General features: G+C 39.5%; 2 protein-coding genes across 3 annotated transcripts; one reads left to right on the forward strand and one right to left on the reverse strand.

The window, feature by feature from the left end:
* The first annotated feature begins 299 nt into the window (after positions 1 to 299).
* On the forward strand, positions 300 to 10,518 carry Ssb (small RNA binding exonuclease protection factor La). Of its 2 annotated transcripts, none has more exons than XM_029536372.1 (12): positions 300 to 413; positions 1,914 to 2,006; positions 5,079 to 5,182; positions 5,377 to 5,551; positions 6,153 to 6,260; positions 6,333 to 6,433; positions 7,416 to 7,487; positions 7,779 to 7,818; positions 8,562 to 8,702; positions 9,070 to 9,265; positions 9,364 to 9,516; positions 9,805 to 10,518. In XM_029536372.1, the coding sequence occupies exons 2-12, from the start codon at positions 1,941 to 1,943 to the stop codon at positions 9,891 to 9,893; spliced, it is 1,245 nt and encodes a 414-aa protein (XP_029392232.1). In that variant the 5' UTR covers positions 300 to 413; positions 1,914 to 1,940; the 3' UTR covers positions 9,894 to 10,518. The 2 variants fall into 2 exon arrangements, with proteins under 2 accessions (XP_029392232.1, XP_029392233.1); XM_029536373.1 differs by having other exon boundaries at positions 9,367 to 9,516.
* Mettl5 (methyltransferase like 5) lies at positions 9,878 to 22,209 on the reverse strand. The gene is made up of 7 exons (XM_021192467.1): positions 21,855 to 22,209; positions 19,025 to 19,139; positions 18,497 to 18,678; positions 16,793 to 16,875; positions 11,908 to 11,959; positions 10,415 to 10,464; positions 9,878 to 10,003 (listed from the first exon to the last, which is right to left on the reverse strand). Exons 1-7 carry the CDS (start codon positions 21,961 to 21,963, stop codon positions 9,965 to 9,967), a joined length of 630 nt encoding a protein of 209 aa, XP_021048126.1. The 5' UTR covers positions 21,964 to 22,209; the 3' UTR covers positions 9,878 to 9,964.
* Positions 22,210 to 23,514: the final 1,305 nt, after the last annotated feature.

A 23,514-nucleotide genomic window follows, 5' to 3' on the forward strand; every position in this document is an offset into this window, starting at 1 on the left:
AAAAAAAAAAAAAAAAAAAAAAAAAAAGGGGGAAAAAAACAAAGGAAAAGAAAAACCAAGCGCTACAGAAGAAAGAAGGGAAGGCTCGAACATACTGTCCAGAAGCACATTAAAAACAAAGATCTCCACAAAAACACTTCCTGTCATCCGCCAACATTCTGCTGAGCGATTTAACAAATTCTCGGGCGGGAGGGCGGGACTCCTCCGAGAATTGTGGGAGGCTGAGGGAACGGCGCGTGCGCGGAGAGCAGCGCCGGGCGAGTGCATCCGCGGCCACGCCCACCTGTCCGCAAGGGCTGCCGGGAAAGCCCCCATCTTTAAGCGCGTTTGGCTGGCCCGCCGGCGCTCGGAAGTCCAGGCGCTTCTGTCGTTGTTCTTGAAGCTGTGGTGACCGTGGGATCCGAATCTTTGAGGTGAGCTTCTTGGAGTCTGAGGAGAAGGTACGAAGGGCTGTGCTCCGCGCAGGCCTCACCTTCCTCTCCGCGCCGCCGCGTGGGCCGCGCTGCCCGTGGCGGTGTGCTGGACGGCGGCCCGAGGGGGCGCGGGCCTCGGCGAGGCCACGGAGCGGGCCCCGGCCAGAGATGCGGGCGCCTGGGGCTTTCCACGTGGCAGGGATCCCGGCGGGCCGGTGTGGGAGGATGCGGCTCTCGCGGGGCCTTCAGGCAGAGGCTGGCCGCATCCTCACGGCGTCCTTTCGGTTTGTTCCTTGCACCCCTTTCCTGACTGGCTAGAGGCGGATGTTTCGGACCTTTTAAGTCTCTAGGGTGGTCGGTGCGGGTTAAACGCGACAGGGTTCTGTGGGGACAAACTGGAGGCCAAAGAAGTGGGGGGCCGCAATTGTGTTCCTAGCGTCGCTGTCTTTTTTTTTTTTTTTTCCTTCAAAGAACTGCCATTGCCATTCTCCCTTCAGTGTGAAACAGTCCCTGAATTGGGTAGGCCGCAGAAGTCCTGCAGGGGCTAACTAGGTCGTTATTGACCTGTCTCTGTAGTAATGAGAAGTGAGATCGTTGGTAGTAGTAGACAAACCAGCGCCTGAGACAGTAAATTCTAAAGTAGGATGTGTACTTCGTAGATTTCCCATTACAGGACCAGTGTATCGCCAGCACTTTGAGCTATGTCTCTTAAGAAATATACCAACAGTAACATCACTATATTCAACTGCTGCAGATAACTCTTCAAGAGCTTGTACACTTCCGTACAATATGGCAGGGTGGTTTAGTAAAGCGCTGAAAGCCAGTAAGACAGAAGATCCGGTTTGTGATTTCTAGCAAACCAACTTCACAGTCCCTCCTTATTCTAGGATTGCTGTCAGACTGTGAAACAGGAAACTGGCTATAGAATTAACTAGTGTAGTAGTCTTTTAGGCACATCCTTCCCTTCCAGCGTCCCTAGTTTAAAATTTTTGTGTATCCGTGCTCACAAGTTCCCATTTTTCTTGTACTCTATATAGTGTCTAACATCGTAACTTTCATATATGAACTCTTTTTTCATTTTTGCCAGTAATAAGTTTTCGTAAGTCAGCTGTGACTAATTTGAAAAGAAACGCAAATAAGTGGCATTGAGAGCTATAGGAGTATACTGCTGGCAGACTATAATACTGATATTTTTAAAGCCAGAAATGATTGAGGAGTAGTTAAGTGGACGTTTTCTGCTTTTTTGTTTTTATCTCTGAACCTTGCTTTACCAACTACATGAAGAGTTTGGTTACAAAGTAGGATTTACTGGAAGGAGGGGTTGTTGATCTTGAGTTTTCCATCCATTATCCAAGGTGTTGCTTTGTTGAGATGTATGAGAATTCATAGGGAAACAACCTGTAAGGTTAGGAATTCTTGAAATTACAAAAAAAAAGTGGCATAACTTTTACTCATTCTCTTGTATTGACTATTATATAAAAATAATAACCTTCCTACCAGTTGTGAGAAACTTTACAGATAGCCACGATGGCTGAAAATGGAGATAATGAAAAACTGGCTGCTCTGGAGGCCAAAATCTGTCATCAGATTGAGGTATGATTCTTATGTTGCTAAATTGTAAGTTAAGATGAAAACAGAACATCTAATAGTGATATGTGGGCTTTTTCAAACAACTGGCTTAGCTTTGATTCTTGGAGTTAATATGAATGTATTCATGTTAGGGCAAAGTTAGAGGTCTCAAGAATTACAGACATTCCAAAGGTAACACTACAGACTGGTGTTTATTTTTGAGACAGAGTTCCCAAGTCTGAAAAATGGAGATAATATTTGTAAGTTGATGTGAAAATTAATGGTGTGTCTAATATCTAACAAGCTAGCATAACATTCCATGGTAAAGTACTTCTGGCCAAATAATAGTTTATTCTATCTAGTTAGTTCTCTTCTAAAAAGTTAACATAGCTTTTTAACAAATTATGCATTTCAAAAGCCCTGTTAGCATTTCAAATTTAGGTTTAGATGGAATGTTGTCAGTAACAATATGGCTGTATGGGAAAATTGCCATGAAATAACCATTGTTTGGAGTGTGCGCTTTTTTTTTTTTTTTTTCATAGCTGTTTTGGTTTTGTTTTAACTTGTACTCCTTTGCCATTTAAATTGTCCTGCTTTTATTTTTCTCTTATATTTTTTCCCCTTCTGAGTACTGGAGATCAAACTCAAGGCATGCTAGGCAGTCACTCAGTGAGCTGTTGGCATTTGAGGCTTGTCTGATTTTTAAAAAAATTATTATTTTTTTTTTTTTTTGTGCATTGGTGTTTTGTCTGCATGTATGTCCGTGTGAAGGAGTTGGATCCCATGGAACTAGACTTACAGACAGTTGTGAGCTTCCATGTGGATGCCAAGAATTGAACCTGGGTTCTCTGGAAGAGCAGCTAGTTCTTTTAACCACTGAACCATCTCCAGCCCCTTTTGTTTGGCTCATTAGGAAAAAAAAATTTGTGTTTTCTTAATAATTGCAAAAACAGTGCTAAGATAATTTGCTGTTTAATGCTTGGAACAATAGCAAAGTTGTTATAGAAAAGAATAATGTTCCTCCCACAGCTTACGGCCTCAGATCTCTCCCTCTTGAGATAGTCAAGGTTAAAAGCCTTTCATACTCCATGTTCAAAATACGTTTTATTTTTAGTGTACTTTATGTGTATGGATGTTATGCCTACATGTATGGTTGTGTGCCGTGTACATGCCTGGTGCCCTAAGAAGCCAGAAGTGTGCACTGGATCCCCTATGGTTATAAGGCCCTATGGAGGTGCTGGGAATTGAATCTGGTTCACCATTCAGTGCTCTTCACCTCTGAGTCATCTTTCCAGCTCCTAAATATTTTTTTAAAAAGGAGGCCCAATTTTTTTTTTTTTTTTAAAGAATATAAAGTTCACAGTAACATTACCCAGAGACAGAGATTTCCTAAACATCCCCAGCCAGGATGGCCTATAAATTCAATTTTTATTTTTTCCTTTTCCCCCACCAAACATGAGATAATGTTTTTAGAGAGTAAAGTTTTGTGTTGCTAATAATATATAATTAATAATCCATCTTCCCTAAAGTATAGATTTTTTTTTTAAGTTCTGGGGCTGGTGAGATGGCTCAGTGGGTAAGAGCACCCGACTGCTCTTCCAAAGGTCCGGAGTTCAAATCCCAGCAACCACATGGTGGCTCAGAACCATCCGTAACAAGATCTGACTCCCTCTTCTGGAGTGTCTGAAGACAGCTACAGTGTACTTACATATAATTAATAAATAAATAAATAAATAAATCTTTAAGTTCTATGATATCCTTTATGTAAAAATTTTAGTAAACGGGCCTATTGCTTGCTTTCTCCCTCTCTTCCCTCTCCTCCCTCCTTTCCTCTTTTCCTTCCATCCATCCATCCAGCTAGCCAGCCAACCATCTCATGTATCCAGGGCTGTCCTGGGGAAAATTCACAAACTCATAGAGATCAGCTTGCTTCTGCTCCCCATGTGCCAGAATTAAAGAGCATGAGCCATCACATCTACCTTATTTTCTAAAAAAAAAAAAAAAAAAAAAAAATAGTGTGTGTCTGTGTCTGTCTGCGTATGAGTATGTGGCCCTCAGAGGCCAGAGGTGTCAGATCCCCTGGAACTGTAGTTACAGTCTCTTGTGAGCCAACTGATAAGGGTGCTAGGAACCTAACTCAGGTCTTCTGGAAGAGCAGCAAGCATTCTTAGGCATTGAGCCATCTCTCTAGCTCTCCTGCTGGTTTCTTTAAGATGGAATTCCTAGGAGGAGCTACATTGATTGGCTCAAGCTAGTACTGATATTGAAGGCACCTTAGGTTTTTATTAGTAATATTAGATTTTTTTGTGTTTGTGGTATGCGCTTATAATTTTTAAAGGTGCCTGGGTATGGTGGTACCTAATTTTAATTTTAGGGCCTTGGAAGGTAGAAGCAGGTGGATCTCTTGACTTTGGGAACTTGGGAGAAATTCTGCCTCAGATTCCTAAATGCAGAAATCACAGGCATGCACCACTACACCTGACTTCACTCTTAATTTATAAAAGCCTTAATAAATGAATGTTTGCACCGCCCACCCCCTTTTTTATGTGCGTTTGACATTCTAAGTAGTCATTCTTGGGTCTGCTACTTTTTTCTTTTAGTCAGAGGATTGAGCCAAGTCCTCGGTTTATTTATTTTTTCCACACTGATTAGAAAGAGGTTTTTAAATATATTAGGTTCTTAATTATATTTTTGAGACTTTATAATCTGGTAATTAACTTGTTCACTAACATTTTAGTATGCTCTACTGATTTGTATTATATATATTATGGTCTGTTAAGAGGAAATATTTAGGTCTTTTATCTTTTTTTTTTTTTTTTTTTTTTTGGTTTTTTGGTTTTTTCGAGACAGGGTTTCTCTGTATAGCCCTGAAGTCCCTGAACTCACTTTGTAGACCAGGCTGACCTCAAACTCAGAAATCCGCCTGCCTCTGCCTCCCGAGTGCTGGGATTAAAGGCGTGCGCCACCATGCCCGGCTTATTTAGGCCTTTTAAATTCTAACATTTTTAAAGTGTAAAAAAGTCATTTTCAAAAAATTCCATGATTGAACTCAGTATTGTACAATGCTCTTCTGAAATACATTATAATTATTCACAGTATTATTTTGGAGACTTCAATTTGCCACGAGACAAGTTTTTAAAAGAACAGATCAAATTGGATGAAGGTTGGGTACCTTTGGAAACAATGATAAAGTTCAACAGGTAAGTCTTTTTGGTTGATTTGTTTCTATTTCTTGGGATTAAACCCAGGAACTTATACATGCGTTGTCATTGAATTACCTTAGTTTTGCGGCTAATAAACTCAAAAATCTTTTTAAAAGTCATCAGTTTCTGTTACTGTTGAGAGCTACTACTAAATATGCTTTTTACAGTGTTTTTATGTATGTACTTTTCAGGTTAAACCGGCTGACAACAGACTTTAATGTAATTGTGCAAGCACTGAGCAAATCTAAGGCAAAACTCATGGAAGTGAGTGCAGACAAAACTAAAATTAGAAGATCACCAAGCAGACCACTCCCTGAAGTGACGGATGAGTATAAGAATGATGTAAAAAACAGATCTGTTTATATTGTAAGTGGGCCCATAATGTATCTCATGTATGTATTTATTAATTATTATATATATTTTTTGAGACATGGTTTCTCTGTATGGCCCTGGCTATCCTGGAACTCACTCTGTAGACCAGGCTGGCCTCGAACTCAAAAATCTGCCACATATTACTTTTATTTAGAAAGAAAATGCTCAGGAATCACATTTGGCTAGTTTTGCCATTGTACTTCTAAGTTCTTTATCATTATTAATGTTACGTTGTTCACATGATAAACTAATAGCTGAATTCTATAGTAATTTTCATTAGCATATTAATTTCTAAATGCATAATGGAAAGCTTTGAAAATAAGGAAGTAGATTGAATAGTGTGAAGTACCATTGTGAAACCTCAAAAGTTCTTACCATGTAAATAATGCTTTGTCTCTGCTCCAGCTGAGTTATTTTGGAGCAAATCTCAGGTGAATCACCTTATTGCACTAGAGAATAAGGTTGTTAAACAATTAAGAGAGGGGAGAGAAAGATACCTAGCTCTGGCTTCATTTTGAGACAAAATAAATCAGTTTATTCTGGGGAGAGTTTACCCAGGAGTCATTATTTGTACTTCTTTTCCTACTTTTTACAGAAAGGTTTCCCAACTGATGCCACCCTTGATGATATAAAAGAATGGCTCGATGATAAAGGCCAAATACTGAATATTCAGATGAGAAGAACATTACACAAAACATTTAAGGTATGATAATTTGATGTAGACTTTCTAGTTGTGACATATCACTGTAAGGAAATATTTATTTGTCCTTTACAGGGGTCAATATTTGCTGTGTTTGATAGTATTCAGTCTGCAAAGAAGTTTGTGGAGATCCCTGGCCAGAAGTACAAAGACACTAATCTGCTAATACTCTTTAAGTAAGTCTTTTCTCTTAGGTTTCTCAGACCACAAAATTTTATTTGGAATTGATACAATAGGATAAGGTAAACAGCAGCACCTCCCACATAGTTAATATCATTTTCAGTATGGTTTGAAGTAGTTCAGTGGTAATTACAGTCTAAGGTTACTTATTTTTAGTGCCTTGGGGTATGTATGTGTATGATGGAGATGCACCTGTGCCGTGACATGCATGTGGAGGTCAGGGGACAACTCTGTAGTCAGTTCTCTCCTTCCACTTTATAAGGATTTCAGTGATTGAACTCAGGGCATTAGTCTTGTGCAGCAAATGTTTTTACCTACTTGTGTGAGTCGTTAGGATCAAACTTGACTTGTCAGGCTTAGCAGCAGGTCATTTACATGATGAGCCATCATCTCTCTAGCCTTGTTAATACCTTTTCATTATTAGTGACTAGTGAGAAAAGTTGTTTGTATTTTGCATCTGAAACTTAAGGAAAATAGAGGTAATTGAAATGCTTAAATGTTTGGTTCTCATGTTTGATGTAGTATAAAGATAGGAGGCTTGGGCCACATTCTTGTATGATAAAATAAAAGTGAGGATAGCTGTAGAGATGCAGCAGAGGTTAATAGGAACACTGGCTATTTTTCCAAAGGGCCCAGATTCAATTTCTAGCACCCATATAACAACTTTAAGTTGTCCATAACTCTAGTCTTTAGACTAACATCCTCTTTAGGTCTCAGGTACCAGGCATGCATGTGGTACACAGATATATACATAAAATAAAAACTTAGGACATTCTGGGCAGTGGTGGCACATACCTTTAATCCCAGCACTCAGGAGACAGAGGCAGGTGGATCTCTCTGTGAGGTCAAGGCCAGCCAGGTCTACAGAAGTAGTTCTGGGGGACAGCTAAGACTTCCCACAAATGTTGTCTTGAAAACCAAGGGGGGAAAAGTAGTTTTCAGTCTTTGTGAGCTTAGCCTGTGTTTTATGTTCTTCAGGGAAGATTACTTTGCAAAAAAAAATGAAGAAAGAAAGCAGAGCAAAGTGGAAGCTAAATTAAAAGCTAAACAGTAAGTCTGTTGACTTCTTTGTGACATTCTTAAATTTCTTAATGTTTTGACAAGTGTAACTAGTTATTCTGGGACAAGCCAATGATGAGCTTTGAAATGAGTGGTAATGGCTCTGTCTGTATTGGTAATTGAAATGTCGGCCTCAAGATACCTTGATAACCATTTTGCTGGTGTTGTATGATTGAAAACAAAAACAAAAAACTAAGGACTTGCTTTGATGAAATGGGTTGGTGGTAATGTTCAAGGTTATGTAGTATAAACACATTATAATCACAAGACATTTATTTTTAGAGAGCATGAAGGAAGACACAAGCCAGGAAGTACTGAAACAGTAAGTATTAATAACTAAAACAAACATGAGATAATTTTAGGTAGAATTTTTTTTGAAGTTACATTGTGTGTGTGTTGTATATAGTATAGGTACACCGTTGCATGCCACTGTAACGGCATTGTGTACAGGTCAGACGTCTCCATGTATATCCCAGGGATTACAGTCAGGTTGTCAGCCTTGGCACTAAGCACTTTTACCATTACCTGCTGACCAATCTTGCTGGCCTCCTAGATTTTATTTACATAGAGATACAGTTTCACTATGTAAATCTAGCTGGCCTAGAATTGGCTATGTAGATCAGTAAGGCCTCAAACTCAGAGAAATACACCTGATTCTGCCTCCCAGCTACTGGGATTTAAGAAAGGCATATACTACCATGTCCAGTGTGTATGCTGGTATGCATGGTGCCAGTACCAACTATACCACTTATGCCTCTAGCACCGTGTGAGGACCGTGTGAGAATGTGTTTGAGTGACTCTATGAATGTGTTGCATTAGTGATACACAAATACTGTTATCTGGGATTATTACTTATTAGCAGATAGTTATATTAAACCATCACCTATAAAAGAAATTAAAGTAAAGCCTTTGTAAGACATGACAGCTGAGAAGAATACACAGTTTAATAACTGCATTAAAGTAGTTCTGATATTTCTTTTTCCTATGTAGGTATAGAATGACTTGAGCCATTTTGGTGAGGTTGCACTTAAGAAAAGCTTTTGATGGCCTTGTATATTTTTATAGAGAGCTCTAGAAGGAAAGATGGGATGCTTACTGAAGTTTTCAGGTGACTTGGATGACCAGACCTGTAGAGAAGATTTACACTTCCTTTTCTCAAATCATGGTGAAATAAAATGGGTCGACTTTGCCAGAGGAGCAAAAGAGGTTTGGAAACATTTGTGTCCTTAAGAGCAATTACTTTAAAAGTCTGTAGAATGTTATCTGTTAGAAGAAAAAAATTATTTAGAAAGTAGTTTTTTTAAAAACTATTTGGTTGTTATAAAGCATGTTAATTGAAATAGTTCCTAATTAGTCATTTTCTTTTGTCTTTGGTCCTTTTATTGGATGTGATGTCTTTTCCCCTCTGTGTCAGATGGGTAATATGCTGACATTGAAACAAGATTTTGGGAGGAACAGGTCATGAAAATTGAAAATAGAAATAACAGATAGGAAAGGTGTGTGGAGGGTAGTAAAGAAATTGTCAGACTACCAACTAAAGAGTGAAACATTCATTTTTCTCTTTGATGTGTAGGGAATAATTCTTTTCAAAGAAAAGGCTAAGGAAGCACTTGAGAAAGCCAGAAATGCAAATAATGGTAACCTACTGTTAAGGAACAAAAAGGTGACTTGGAAAGTACTAGAAGGACATGCAGAAAAAGAAGCATTGAAAAAAATCACAGATGATCAGCAAGAATCCCTCAACAAATGGAAGTCAAAGGGAGGTCATGGTAATTCTCTTTTTTGGTTATTTTACCTCATCTTTACATCTTTAGTTTTCAGCACACTTAAAAGTTTTTGAGTGAAGTTCTAAGTCATGTTTTTACAGCAGGTGGAAGATTTAAAGGAAGTCATGTTTTTACAGCAGCCCGCAGATTTAAAGGAAAAGGGAAGGGTAATAGGCCTGGTTATGGGCCACCCAAAGGAAGAGGACAGTTTCATGGAAGGAGGACAAGATTTGATGATGATGATCGTCGTCGTGGTAAGTCTTTCCTAATTCCTTTGGGAGAGAAATCTGTATTTAGTAAGATAGTATTTCTTTGTGTAAGTGATATTCTTGAATTAGTACCATCTTCCTTGTTTGTATTGTTTCACAAGTGAGAGGTTGGTAGAATTTAGAGATCAAAGGAAAAAATACTCAAGGAAAGCCTTTTCTCCTTGAAGGGAAGATGCATTTTTTTTTTTTAAAGGAAGCTATTACTAATACTTGTAATTGTTATTACTAAAACAGTGCTTACACTGAATTTAACAAAATTATTTGTTGTAATAGGACCAATGAAAAGAGGGAGAGATGGAAGAGACAGAGAAGAACCCGCATCAAAGCATAAGAAAAGAGAGAATGGTGCTAGAGACAAGTAGTTTATTTAGTAAGCAGTGTTGGTTTTTATTCCTTAGTTAGATTTTAAGCTGCTTTTTGTCCTCAGAAGCTTTTAAAAAGAAAAGCGAATTAGGTCCACTTCGATGTCCACCTGTATAAAAGAAAAAAATTTTTGTTTTACTTGTCTTCTTTTTGTTGTTATCCAAATGAAAGTTTTTTAAAATGTATAGTTCTGTTTGTGTTTGGATGATTAAAATATGAGAAGGAAGATTCTTCCTCTTAATTGCCTTTGTAATATGAGAATGTATTAGTACAGACTTGTAAAATATATACTGTATAAAAATAGCCAATAGTTCTTTCTTCCTTTTATTTCTCTTAAACGTTTCACAAAGAACTTCAACTAAAATATTGACTCCTGTGAGAATAAGCCCTTCCCACAGCTAATTTGTCTGATCTCTCAGGCTGGCTTTCTAGTTACCCATTTACCTTGGTAAAAGTGGAAATGAACATTACAAAAGCTTTTGAATACTGGATGTAAATAGACCACAATTGGAAAACTTACAGATTTCTTTTTATGAAAGTTGTATAATGCTGGTAGATCATATCGAAGCTCTGTAAAACAAGCCAAACATTCACATTTAAGATATTAAATACTGGTATGCATAACATTTTATATTTCTCACTTTGGACATATCCTCAAATACTGATTTGTCTTAATTGGATGTGGTGTTTCTGATATTTTGATCATTTATACCAAATTTTGATGTTATAGAGAATAGTTAGAAGGATTAACAAGTAGGGAAAAAAATAAGTTCTATGAAAATAATAGGATGTGCCAGGCAGTTGTGGTGCACACATTTAACCATAGCACTTGGGAGGCAGAGGCAGGCAGATTTCTGAATTTGAGGCCAGCCTGGTCTACAGAGTGAGTTCCAGGACAGCCAGAACTACACAGAGAAACCCTGTCTCAAAAACCACAAAAAAAGAAGAAAAAGAAAAGAAAATAATAGGATATATCTATAGCTGAGTATAATATATCCATGTTTATTTCGAAATTTAATGGTAGTTCTCTGCTATCAAAATGAAGGCCCATTTTTCATATTCCTTCCTAGTTTATAACAAATACTCCATACTTCTCTCACTGTCTTTCATACCTTCCAACATAATTCTAACCCTTAGGGGATAACAGACCATGCCACATTTTTTCCTCATCTCTCATAGTGGAGACTGATCCCAAGGTGTTATGCAAACTAAGCATACTATCACATCCCCAGTCATTACTGTACTGTTTATTTCAAGCTTCTCGGAATTACCAGATGATCTCTATCTTCTAATATTTTTCCAGTTCGATGCTGGCAAATTTAATTTAGTAAAAAGGAAATAAAGAACATTTCTATAGTTGTCTCTCATCAAAGAAGAAAAAGGATGATGTTCTTCAGCTCTGTCTATCAGGCATAAATTGGTGGTATTTTCAAACAGTAAGTTTCCTACCAGTTCTACCATGTTTTTATTCACTGGGGATAGTATCCTGTAAGCCTGGAATGAGCAAATACCTAGGTATTGATACATTTTTTTGTTATTTTTAATGTATGAGTACTGTGTCTGCATGTACATTTACTGCCAGAAAAGGGCACCAGATGGCTACCTACCATGTATTGAACTCAGGACCTCTGGAAGAACAGCCAGTGGTCTTAACCTCTGAACTAGCTCATTAGCCCCACCATTACATTTTTTAAAGAAAATGCAGGGGAGGAGAGTGACACACACCTTCAATCCTAGCACTGGGAAGCAGAGGCAGATGTCGGTTTGAGGCCAGCCTGGTCTACAAAGTGGGTTCTAAGACAGCCAAGGCTGGTACACTGAGAAACCCTGTCTCTCATACCGCACCCCACACACAACCAAAAAAAAAAAAAAAAAGAAAATGCATAAATAGGGATAGATGCAGGCAAACCTTGGTAACTGTTTATCCCATGTTTACTGTGATTTTTTCAGTACTTTAAAAATGTATACTGGCCTATTGGTCTTGTAAGTAATTCGGGTTGAGATTTAGCTTACCTGCAATAATTTCTATCTTGATTTTCCATTCAGCAGCTTTCTTTTGAATATGCTAAAAACAAATAATATTTTTATATGAGTTGATGTTTAGATTTTTAAACCGACTTGCTAATATTTGAGATTAAAATTTCAATAAAAATTAGATAATAAAAAATTTTATTATGTGCACACTTTTAAAAGCCAGAAACAAAGTGACTTCAGTGTTTATCATCAGAACTGAATTATGCAACTAAAAGTCCACCAAACCCTGCAAAATTTCTATTTCAGTAGTTAATAACATCCTGGGAGTATTTAGCAGAGATCTAACTATTGTCAACAGGAAATTCAGTGGCATGGTGGAAGAAAAGAACATGGCCTGGAACCATGGCCTTTGGAACCGCAGGCCTACTTAGCACCTAACTGCCTCATTTTCCTCATCTCTTGAACATTCTGAACAGGGTTCTTACATAGCACCAAATACATTAAGTTATGTATGTATAGAACTCCAGAAGGCTGAGAGACATTGAAATGTGCTATTACATGTTGGCCATATTGGGACGGACACACACACACACACACACACACACACACACACACACACACACGGGCTGGAGAGGTGGCTCAGTGTTTAAGAGCACTTCCAGTTGTCCCGAGTTCAGTTCTCAGCAACCATATCATGGTGGCTTACAACCATTTCTAATGGGATCCAGTGCCCTCTTCTGGTATATCTGAAGACAGTGACAGTATGCTCATACATAAATAAGTCTTAAAAATCACAAAAAGAATGTAGAATTTCTGTAGGATATAGACTTTTGGTACAATGATGCTTTGTAATTTATGAAATTTTAGGAATCTTGATGGATTTGTGACATTTATTCATTGATTGTTAAGGCTGCTGAGATTCTCTAATAGCATATGGTCATATGATATATGATACCATATAATCATATGCTATTAGAGATGTAAGGGAAAGACTGGATAAGTGGGATAAAAGAGCAGACAAATACAGAGGTGGATGTTCACAGACAACCATTGGACTGAGTGCAGGATCCCCAGTAGAAGAGTTAAGAGAAAGAACTGAAGGAGTTGAAGTGATTTGCAACCCTATAGGAAAAACAACAATATCAACTAACCAGACCCACCCCCCCACCCACCCACCCCCAGAACTCTCAGGGACTAAGCCATCAAAAAAGGAGTACACATGGCTTCAGTTGCATATGTAGCAGAGGATGGCCTTGTCATGCATCAATGGGAGGAGAGGTCCTCGGTCCTATGAAGGCTTGATAGATGCCCCAGTGTAGGGGAATCTAGGGTGGGAGTGGGTGGGTGGGTAGAAGAACACCCTCATAGAAGCGGGGGATTGGGAAGATGTGATAGGGTGTTTCCAGGAGGGAGGGAAACTGGGAAATTTACTTTTGAATTGTAAGTAAAGAAAATATCCAATTAAAAAAAAAAAGACAAAAGAGCAGACTCATGTTTACCTATTCTACTTTGTCTATGCACAAAGAAGCAAATTCTCCCCAGGGTGTATGAGGTAAAAAAAATTAAATACTAAGTCACCATCTGCCAGGAAACTTTAAAACTTGTTTTTTGGTTTTGGTTTTGGTTTTTTGAGACAGGGTTTCTTTGTGTAGCCCTGGCTGTCTTGGAACTCACTTTGTAGACCAGACTTGCCTTGAACTCAGAAATCTGCCTGCCTCTGCCTCCTGAGTGCTGGGATTAAAGGCGTGTGCCACCACGCCCGGCTAAAACTTGTTTTTATCAAACAATTACATTAAATTTATCTATACTATGAGTAGCAAGTCAAGTAAGTACTTCATGTGGCCTGTAGATCCAGAACTTGGGATAGGCTAGGGACAGTATAGATTTTAAGTAACACTGAAGGGAACTTACAAGCTTTACAACAGGTATATCTATAAAATACAATAAAGGACTGTCTTAATATTTGAGGAAAACATTTCCAGTATATGTAGTATTCACCAGATCAATCACATAAGTTAATTTTCTAATGGAAATAATTTTGCATCAAGTGAAAAAGAAACATTGAAATCTGACAAAATGATGCTGATAATTACACACACACAATTGGCAGTATTAATCAGTAAAGATGAAGTAAGTAAATTATATTTATTTTTAAGATCTGTCTTTGTGTAACATGTGCCTGGTGCCCTCAGAGGCCAGAAGAAGGCACTGCATTTCCTGGAACTAGAGTATGTGACAGGACAGCTGTGAGCCATCAGGTGGGTACTAGGAATTAAAACCAGGTCCTCTGCAAAAGCAGTGTGACTGACCACTGAGGCATCTCTCTAGCCCCTTGACTATTTTTAGTTCCTGTTTGTGTTCACATTTGTGTATATATGGCTGTATGGATGGTGAGTGCAGATTTGTTCGGAAGCCAGAGGTATCACATTCCCTGGAGCTGAGTATCCACTATTGTGAGCTGAACTCTGCTCCTCTGCAAATACAGCAAGGACTCAACAACCAAGTCACTTCTTCAGCCCAATGACGTGATACACTCTAGAATCTAGGTAAGGGAATGTCAGTGAGGGACTGACATTGCCTGTGGGTGGTTTCTTTTTTTCAGTGTTTTGCCTGAATGTATGGTTGTGCAGTCTGTATTCTTAATGCCCTAAGTCAGAAGAAGGCATCAAAATTTTCTGGAACTGGAGTTATGTATGGTTGAGAGCTGGGTGCTGGGAATAAAACCTGGGTTCTCTGCAAAAGCAACAAGCAAAAGCAACAAGCACTCTTAACCTCTAAGCTATCTCTCTAGCCCCCAGGAAGATTGTTTTGCTTATGTTAATTGAGAAGGAAGACAAAGGCCATTTTGGACATCACCATTCCCTGGGTTTCCATCCTGAACTGGGTAAATGCAGAGAAGATGAGCACTGGCATGTATGCGTTTTCTCCTGATTTTGACTAATTGCTGGAAGTTCCTGCCTTGACTTCCCTGATATAATTTACTGTAACTGTAGACTAGTGAGCTAAAATAAACTCTTTTTCTGTCCCCACAAGCTACTTTTTGTCAGGATATTTTAATCACAGCAAAACTAACAACAATATAGGGATTGAATTCAGGTCAATAGGCTTGGGGCAAGCACCTTTACTGGCTGAGTCATTTTGTTGACCTACTTACCGTTTTTTGAGACAGGGTATCATGTATCTCAGACTGCCTCGAAACTTCTTATGAAGCAGAGGACCCTGAGCTGCTGATACTCTTACCTGTACTTCCTGAACATTGGAATTAACCATCATATCTGGTGTATGCTATGATTGGGATTTGTGAGGTAGTCTGTTGCCTTTAACATCCTTTTTACTGTGTGTATGTGTATCCCCCCCTCCCCAGACAGGGTTTCTCTGTGTAGCCTTGGTTGTCCTGGAACTCACTCTGTAGACCAGCTGGTCTTGAACTCAGAAATCTGCCTGCCTCTGCCTCCTAAGTGCTGGAATTAAAGGTGTGTGCCACCACTGCCCAGCTTAATCTTATACTTTTAAAGAGGTTTACCTAAAATATATTAACATACCCAAAATATATTCCTTTGACCTGTACTTTCCTTTTCTTTTTGCTGTGTACATGTATATACATGGCATGTTGACATTGGGTTGATATTTGGTGTCTTTCTCTTTTGCTGTCTTATCTTTTCTTAGATAAGGGTAGGTGAAAACAAGGAGGGTGGAATGGTGGCTTAGCAGTTAAGAGCACTTGCTGTTCTTCAGAGTACCTGGTTAAATTCTCAGCATAGGCTGTTGAGATGGCTCAACCGTTTAGATCGCTGGCTGCTATTCCAGAGGTCCTGAGTTCAATAGGGATTTGATGCCCTCTCCTGGCATTTGGGTGTACATGCAGCAGAGCACTCATACATTAAATACGTAAATAAATTTAAAAAAAAAATTTCTAGCACACTTGACAGATCACAACTATCTATAAATCCAGTCGTAGGGATAAAGCCCCCTTCTGGTCTCCTTGGACACCAGGCACACATGTTGAATACAAACATACAGATAAAACATTCCTTATACACATAAGATTAACAAAACCAAATCTTTAGATATATAATTTCAGGTAAAAATAATAACAACTAGCAAATATGCCAGACACAGACCTAAATGTTTCATACATACTAACTCATTTAGTCCAGAAAAGTATATGAAGTACAGCCTATTCTTAGATCCTTAGAACACAGGGTCATATAGTATAGATGGTACTGAAACCCAAGTAATTTTGAGCAGGGTAACAGCTAAGATGTAGCAGAGCTTATGTGCTAATTCAGGACAGTCTGGGTCTAGCGTCATGCTATAGTAACATTCAAATAGTAACTTGTCACCATGTCCTGAAATACATCTTGTACATGGTGTTATATGAGCTTTTTTTTTTCTTTTTATAATATTCATATATTTGTGTGATGTATTCCACACCGCACATGTGGGTTCTAGAGATCCGATTCAGGTAGCCTTGCTTGCCAGCAACCCAATCCCTTGCTCACTGAACCATCTCACCAGCCTGGAATAGATGGCTTCTGAACTCAGACCTATTTTGCTTTAAGCTGTGTTTTTATAAAAATTTACCCTCGGATGAGGTCATTTGCTACCCAGCCTGATGGTGGATCTGAGTTTGGTCTTGGAGATTTTCATGGTGAAGAAAACTGACTCCTAGGTTGATCTCTGACCTCCATATGTATGCTGTTATGTGCTCACATATACATGAAAATCAATCAGGAAATAAAATAATAAAAATAACTATTATTTGTTGTTTTCTCAGACAGGGTTTCTCTGTGTAGCCACGGCTGTCCTGGAACTCATTTCATAGACCAGGCTGTTATTGAACTAAGATATCCAGCTGGCTCTGCCTCCTGAGTGCTGGGAATAAAGGTGTGGGCCACCTAAAATGATAATATTATGAGCTTACTTCTCTAGTTGAGGACTTATGTAAAGAATACACTGCTGTTCTTGCCATTCCCAAAGCAGTCTTCAAAAAAGCCATATCTGTCCCTGTGAAGAGTAAAAAAGGAAATACCTATTTATATTATGTATTTCTTAGCAGAAAAGATTAAATGAACAGGATTGAGTAACATTTTTCCAAACCCCCAAATTTCTACTTCAAATTATTTCTTCATAAAGGGTACAAATAAGCCAGGTACAAAAGTGATGGCACACAGGAGGCAAAGTCAGGACGATCTTTAGTTCAAGGCCACCCTAGTCTATGGAGTGAGCTAATAGTAAGACAGCCAGGGCTATACAAAGAAATCCTGTCCAAAGAAAAGAGCAAAAATAAAGGTACAAAATTAAATATTCTGATAAAAACAATGGCTGGAGCTGGGACATTTTTGCTCTTCCAGAAGACTTGAGTTCAGTTCCAGCACTCACATGATAGCTCTTAACCATCCAGTAATTCCAGATCCCAACTTAAGTTATAAATACAGGCTAAACTCTCTTAGATAAATAATTATAAAAGGTTTAAGCAACACCATAGGCTTCAAAGATGACTCAAGGCTTAAATGAACTAGCTGTTCTTCTAGAGAACCTAAGCTTGATTCCCAGCAACTACATTGTGTCTCACAACTAATTCTAGTTCCAGGGGATCCGATGTCCTTGCCTCTTGATACTGCATATATGTGATGCAAAGACATGTAGGAAAAGCACCTATACACAAAATTAAAATAAATCTTAAGCTGGGTGTGGCAGCACACATCTTTAATTCCAACGCTCAGAAGATGGAGGCAGGAGGACCTGTGAAGCTAGCCAGGTCTGCACAGTTCAGGGGAAGACAGCTACATGATGAGACCTGTCTCAAACAAAAACAAGCAAATCTTTAAAAAAATCTGATGAAGCCAAATTATACTGTTTGGTTAAAAAATAGGGCTAGCTGAGCGGTGGTGGTGCACACCTTTAATCCCAGCACTTGGGAGGCAGAGGCAGGCGGATTTCTGAGTTCGAGGCCAGCCTGAGCCTGGTCTACAAAGTGAGTTCCAGGACAGCCAGGGCTATACAGAGAAACCCTGTCTTGAAAAACCTAAAAAAAAAAAAAAAAAAAAAAAGGGCTAATTTTAATATTCTAAGTGACTTAGGAGAGAATAGAGTATGGAAAATACTCAAAATAATATTTGTGGTGTGGGGGTAGACTGTAAACTGTTGTTTTCCTTGTCTTCCAACCTTGCCCATTGTACATACAAAAATAATCACAGTAAATCCCTGTGGGCATATTTTGAAGCCCTAAGGCATTACTAAGTTTCAGAAGCTGAGAGTATCCAGTATCTAGCTTAGTGGTAGAGAGCATGTGCTCATCATGTGTGAGATTCCCCATTTCAGCCCCTGGGGGTCCCCCACCCCCAGTGAAAAAACAAAAGGAAAAATCCAGGTTCTAAAGGAATAAAATGCTTTAAAAGTTTCATAAGTATAGAGACTAATCAAATCATTCCAATTATTAATCAGAAATGATAGTGTATATTAACACATCTGTAAAATACAAATTAAGTTAAATAGTCCAATCAAATATCACATAAGTACTATAGTAAGTATAGAGGTGACTGATTCAATGAACAGTAGCAATAAAAATGACAACCCAGATCACTGCTCTATAAATATACTAATGCACTGCATTTCTATTACTAACCTTTATTATTTTTGGTCCCAAAGGGAGGATTCATAATTACTGTATCAAATAACTTGGACATTCTGTTAGATAATGAGTACACATCACACTGAATCATATCAACATTTGTTAACTCAAACTCTTCCACATTCTTATTAAATATTTCCAGTGCATCTTCATCTATGTCAAATCCAACACACAACCTATAAATATAAAATAAAAAAGACAACAGGTTCCTAGTAAAAAAAACAATAGTAGTTATTTTACCATGCATTTTTTTCAACCCAATTAACAAAGTAAGATTGAATGATGTTTTCAATTGCATGACTTTCTAGCCTGGAAGGTATAAGGGGATAACTGCTATTAACAAAAATTTGATTTCTTTCTTATATATAGTTTTTGCTCTTCAACCTATTCAAAATGTACTCTGTATCAAATTATTGTTTCCCTCACCCTACCTGCAAAGTCACATGAATAGAGTGCAGTTGATCCTATATATACATTGACTGAAGCCACTCCACATGCAAATAGTAAAAAATGATCACTTACCCTGCTCCTAACATTGCAGCTCCGATGCTAAGTACTCCACAACCACATCCTAGATCTGCAACTGCCTTATTTTCAATGTCATCGTATGTATTCTGGATTGTATAAAGCATGCATGCTAAACCAAACAGAAGAACATTAGGGGATACCTTAGGGAGCTTCTTGTTAGATCTTATGCAGTGGCCTCTAAAGTAATCTGCAGTGGCTCCGGATTATTTCTTTTACAGTTTATTTTTTTAAGGCACTTTTTTTATTAGATATTTTCTTCATTTACATTTCAAATGCTATCCCCAAAGCCCCCTATACCCTCCCCCCGCCCTGCTCCCCAACCCACCCTCTCCTGCTTCCTGGCCCTGGTGTTCCCCTGTACTGCGGCATATGATCTTTGCAATACCAATGGCCTCTCCTCCCATTGATGGCCGACTAGGCCATCCTCTGCTATATATGCAACTAGAGACACAGCTCTGGGGGTGGGGGTTACTGGTTAGTTCATATTGTCGTTCCTCCTATAGGGTTGCAGGCCCCTTTAGCTCCTTGGGTACTTTCTCTAGCTCCTTCATTAGGGGCCTCCAGTTTATTTTTTTAAAGATACAGTGTAATAACTGGTATTTAGGAAGAGGCACCACAAAGGAAAATAATGTACACCAGTGGTTGCCAAATAATATGGGGCTATGTCCAGTTTCTGTTGATAATTTCAAGACTGACAAAACTGTTCAAAACATGTGCTCTACAAAGACACATAGATGCAGTGTTTCCTTTGATGCTGAGATAATTTTATGAGATTAAATTTTATGAACTATTTAAAAAGTCTGTCATTCTATGTCAGAATATATAAGCTAAGCAACTCTGTCATATCTCTAAAACTTTTGAAATTTTACTGATCTGGGGCTAGCAGCATGGCTCTCAAGAAGGAAAAGTGCTCAATGCCAAACGTAACAACCCACATTCAATCTCCAGGACCCATATGATGGAAGTAAAATAACCAACCCTACCAGTTTTCCTCAGACCTCTGATTGAAGGCCAAGACTGGTGCAATAAATGATAAACAGCTGGACAGAGGACACTAACAAAAGGACACAGAGTTTATTTGCAATGTTTATCATCATTATACAGGTATCACAAACTTGATGGTATCTACATCCATGATATAGACTTAGAGATAATATTTTTCAATTTCATTTTATGTGTATTATAATTTTTATGTTTTGCCTGCATGGATGTATACCATGTGCCTGGTGCCCTCAGAGGCCAGAAGAGGGTATTAGATATCTCCAGGGTTGGAGTTACAGATCGCTGTGGGTGCTGGGAATTGGCCCCAGGTCCTCTGGAATAGCAGCTGCTGCTCCTAACTGCTGAGCCATCTCCCATCCCAAACTTAGACATATTATCAATAAATACACATAATCTACAACAGAGACCTGATAACAGAACAGAATTAGAGTAGAAGTAGCTGAGATCACAGAGTTCTCAAAAACAAGACTCTCACATACACATTTTTTAAACACAGAATAACACCAGAAAGTTTGTGTGTGTGTGTGTGTGTGTGTGTGTGTGTGTGTGTGTGTGTCTGTGTGTGTGTGCATATCTAAACAAAAAAGACTGATAGAGCTGGGCGTGGTGGCGCACGCCTTTGATCCCAGCATTGGGAGGCAGAGGCAGGAGGACTTCTGAGTTCGAGGCCAGCCTGGTCTACAAAGTGAGCTCCAGGACAGCCAGGGCTATACAGAGAAACCCTGTCTTGAAAAAATAAAACCAAAAACAAAAAACCCAAAAAACAAACAAACAAACGAAAAAAAATAAGAGAGAGAGAGAGAAAACCAGGGACTTGCGCAGTAAGTAGCTGGCTCAGTGTGTACTGTACTTACCCAGAAAGCATTAGAACCTGAGTTCAGACACCCAGCAGCCATGTAAAAGGTCAGGTGTGGTAGTTCATGATTATAAATCCAGTGCTAGAATCTCTGAGGCTTGCTGGTCAGCCAGTTTAGGTGAATGGGTAAGCTCTAAATACAGTAAGACCCTGGCTCAAAAAAAAAAGTATGGAGAGCAACTGACAAAAACAGCCTATGTTGACCTCTACCCTCCACACAAGCAGACACATGAACCTACGCATGCTAAATACATAGCAGACTAGCCTTAATCTGAACAGTTTATTGTAAATCTGATTGGTGATATGACACTATTTTAGAATGAAAACACATGGAGATTCCATTGGCAGCTTAGACACAGCCAGTTTGGAATTGAGAGATTCCCCCTTGCAGGTACTCCCAACCAAAACAACTTTGCTCAGTCTTCCCTGCTACTCTGGTAAGGGTGTTACATATGAATGGGCTCTGCTGTATTCTCTCCTAAATTCTCAGTATCAATCTCTAGCATCAAGCAAGAGGCCATTTGTGAAGAAACGCTTCCTCGACTGTACACAAATTGAAACTAGCTTTCTAGTATTTGTCTCTAGGGCAGAAATACATAACGCGGAAATACATGTCCTTGACTTCAGTACGAAGTTTTCCTGTATTAAGCAAATGTTTAGTGAGCTCCTAACTAGTATAGGACTCTCGAGACACTGAAAAGACTAACAAATTCCTTGCTCCTGAGAATTTACAGTGTGTTGAGAGAAACAAAAAGTAAAAAGCTGTCTGCTAATGCTAATGGGCACTCAGAAAAACAGTAAGATGAGTGGTTGGGTGAGTGTCTACGTTGCAAAGTCAGAAACCTACTGTGTCTAAAGGTGTTTGGAATGTCTCCAGAACTTCCTTACATCCAAATCGCTACTTATTTTCCTCATGAACGGGACAGAAACAAGCCCAAAGAGGGCAAGATGAGCCAGCCGCCCTACCTGCAATGTGCGGCCTGGTGGGATACTGTTCTAGAAGTAACTTGGGCTTTTCGAATCCATCCACTTCTTGCAGGCGACTCTCTAGCTCCTTAAGCTTTAACTTCTTCATCGTTTTCTCTTTATTTTAAAGTTTGGGCTCCTGGGGCTTCACAGCACAGGAGCTGCAGGCTCCTACCTAACCCGAAACTCCCCAGCGGTGCAGGCGGGGGTGGGGTGGAGGGTCGGGGACAGACTATTTAGCGAGGGGATCCCACGAGCCTCGCGGGGATCGCCGCCCGTGGAACCCAGGCGCTCCAGGAAAGCACTCCGACGCAGCAAGCTGATCCTCGCGGTCCCGCCCCGCGGCGCCGGAAGTGCCGACACGCACGCGCGCCCTCTGCCGGGCGCCGTGCTGCAACCTCTGCCGCGCTCCCGGGTTCCGACGAGGACGCGAGTGGTTTTTTGTTTTGTTTTGTTTTGTTTTTGGTCCGCGTGGGCACCATCGGAAGAAGCGGTCTTCGTGGGCGATCACAACCCAGCCTCCACCAAGCCCGGGAACGCCAGCTTTGTCTCGAGGATCTATAGACCTGCAAGGGATGGGGAAAAGAGTTGAAGGCGATGTAGGACACCAGGCCCGTGTCCACCCACGCCTCAGAAAGTAGCGGTCTCCACCCACGTCTGCGTCCTTCTCCATTCGAACGCTCGGTTCTCACTTCGCGTCCACTTTTTCTGAGGCTTCGAGTTTCCTAGCACTTAGCGGATGTCAGTGAAGCAAGGAGAAACGTCAAAAGAGGGTTGAAAAGAAAGAATATGTCGGCATGGGGAGTGTACATTTTAGTTCCTCACTCACGATGAGCTCTGTGAGTTTGAGGGCGGCCTGGTTTACAAAGTGAGTTCCAGACCAGCCAGGGCTACACAATGAACAGAGAATATGGTTGTCGTGTCAAATGGAGGAAACGCTATGAAACTTGTTATTCTGAAAACAGAAGTTGTGGATTGTGGGGGAAAAAGTGGAGGTAGGCACGTAGCAGCAAATTTTAAAAATAATTATAGTATATAGTTATGAAAAGAAGAGTTAAGGTGATCAATGCCTAGTAAGCTTGAATGGCTTTATTATTGCCATTAATAGTCGTATTTTATTTGAGGCCAGGGCTTTGTGCATGCCTGGCAAGCTACTATTGAACTGCATTCCTAATACCACTACCGCCATCACCGCTGCTGCTGCCACCACCGTCATCATCACCACCACCATCAAGATATAAGGAGACAAGAGCATGTCTAATATTAAAATGTAGAGAATAGAAAGTGTTTAAAATACAGGAGTGGAGGTGATGTGACAACGCTTATAAGATATGCTGAAGAGGCAATGACAGGTGAATCTCTGTGAGTTCAATGGCAGTCTAGTTCATGTAGTGAGTTCTAGACCAGTCAAGACTACATAGACCCTGTCTCAATAAATAAATAAATAAAAAGCAGGCAGGCAAGATACCCTGGAACCCACAGTCAAAGAAGAGAACTGATTCCTGAAGTTTATCTTCCAACCTTCCCCACATAGAAAATAATAATTTTTTTTTTTTTTTTTTTTTAGTTTTTTGAGACAGGGTTTCTCTGTATAGCCCTGGCTGTCCTGGAACTCACTTTGTAGACAAATAAAATTTAAAAATAAGAAGAAAGTGTGAAA

This window comes from Mus pahari, chromosome 3 (assembly GCF_900095145.1).
Source record: "Mus pahari chromosome 3, PAHARI_EIJ_v1.1, whole genome shotgun sequence".
Taxonomy (NCBI): Eukaryota; Metazoa; Chordata; class Mammalia; order Rodentia; family Muridae; genus Mus; species Mus pahari.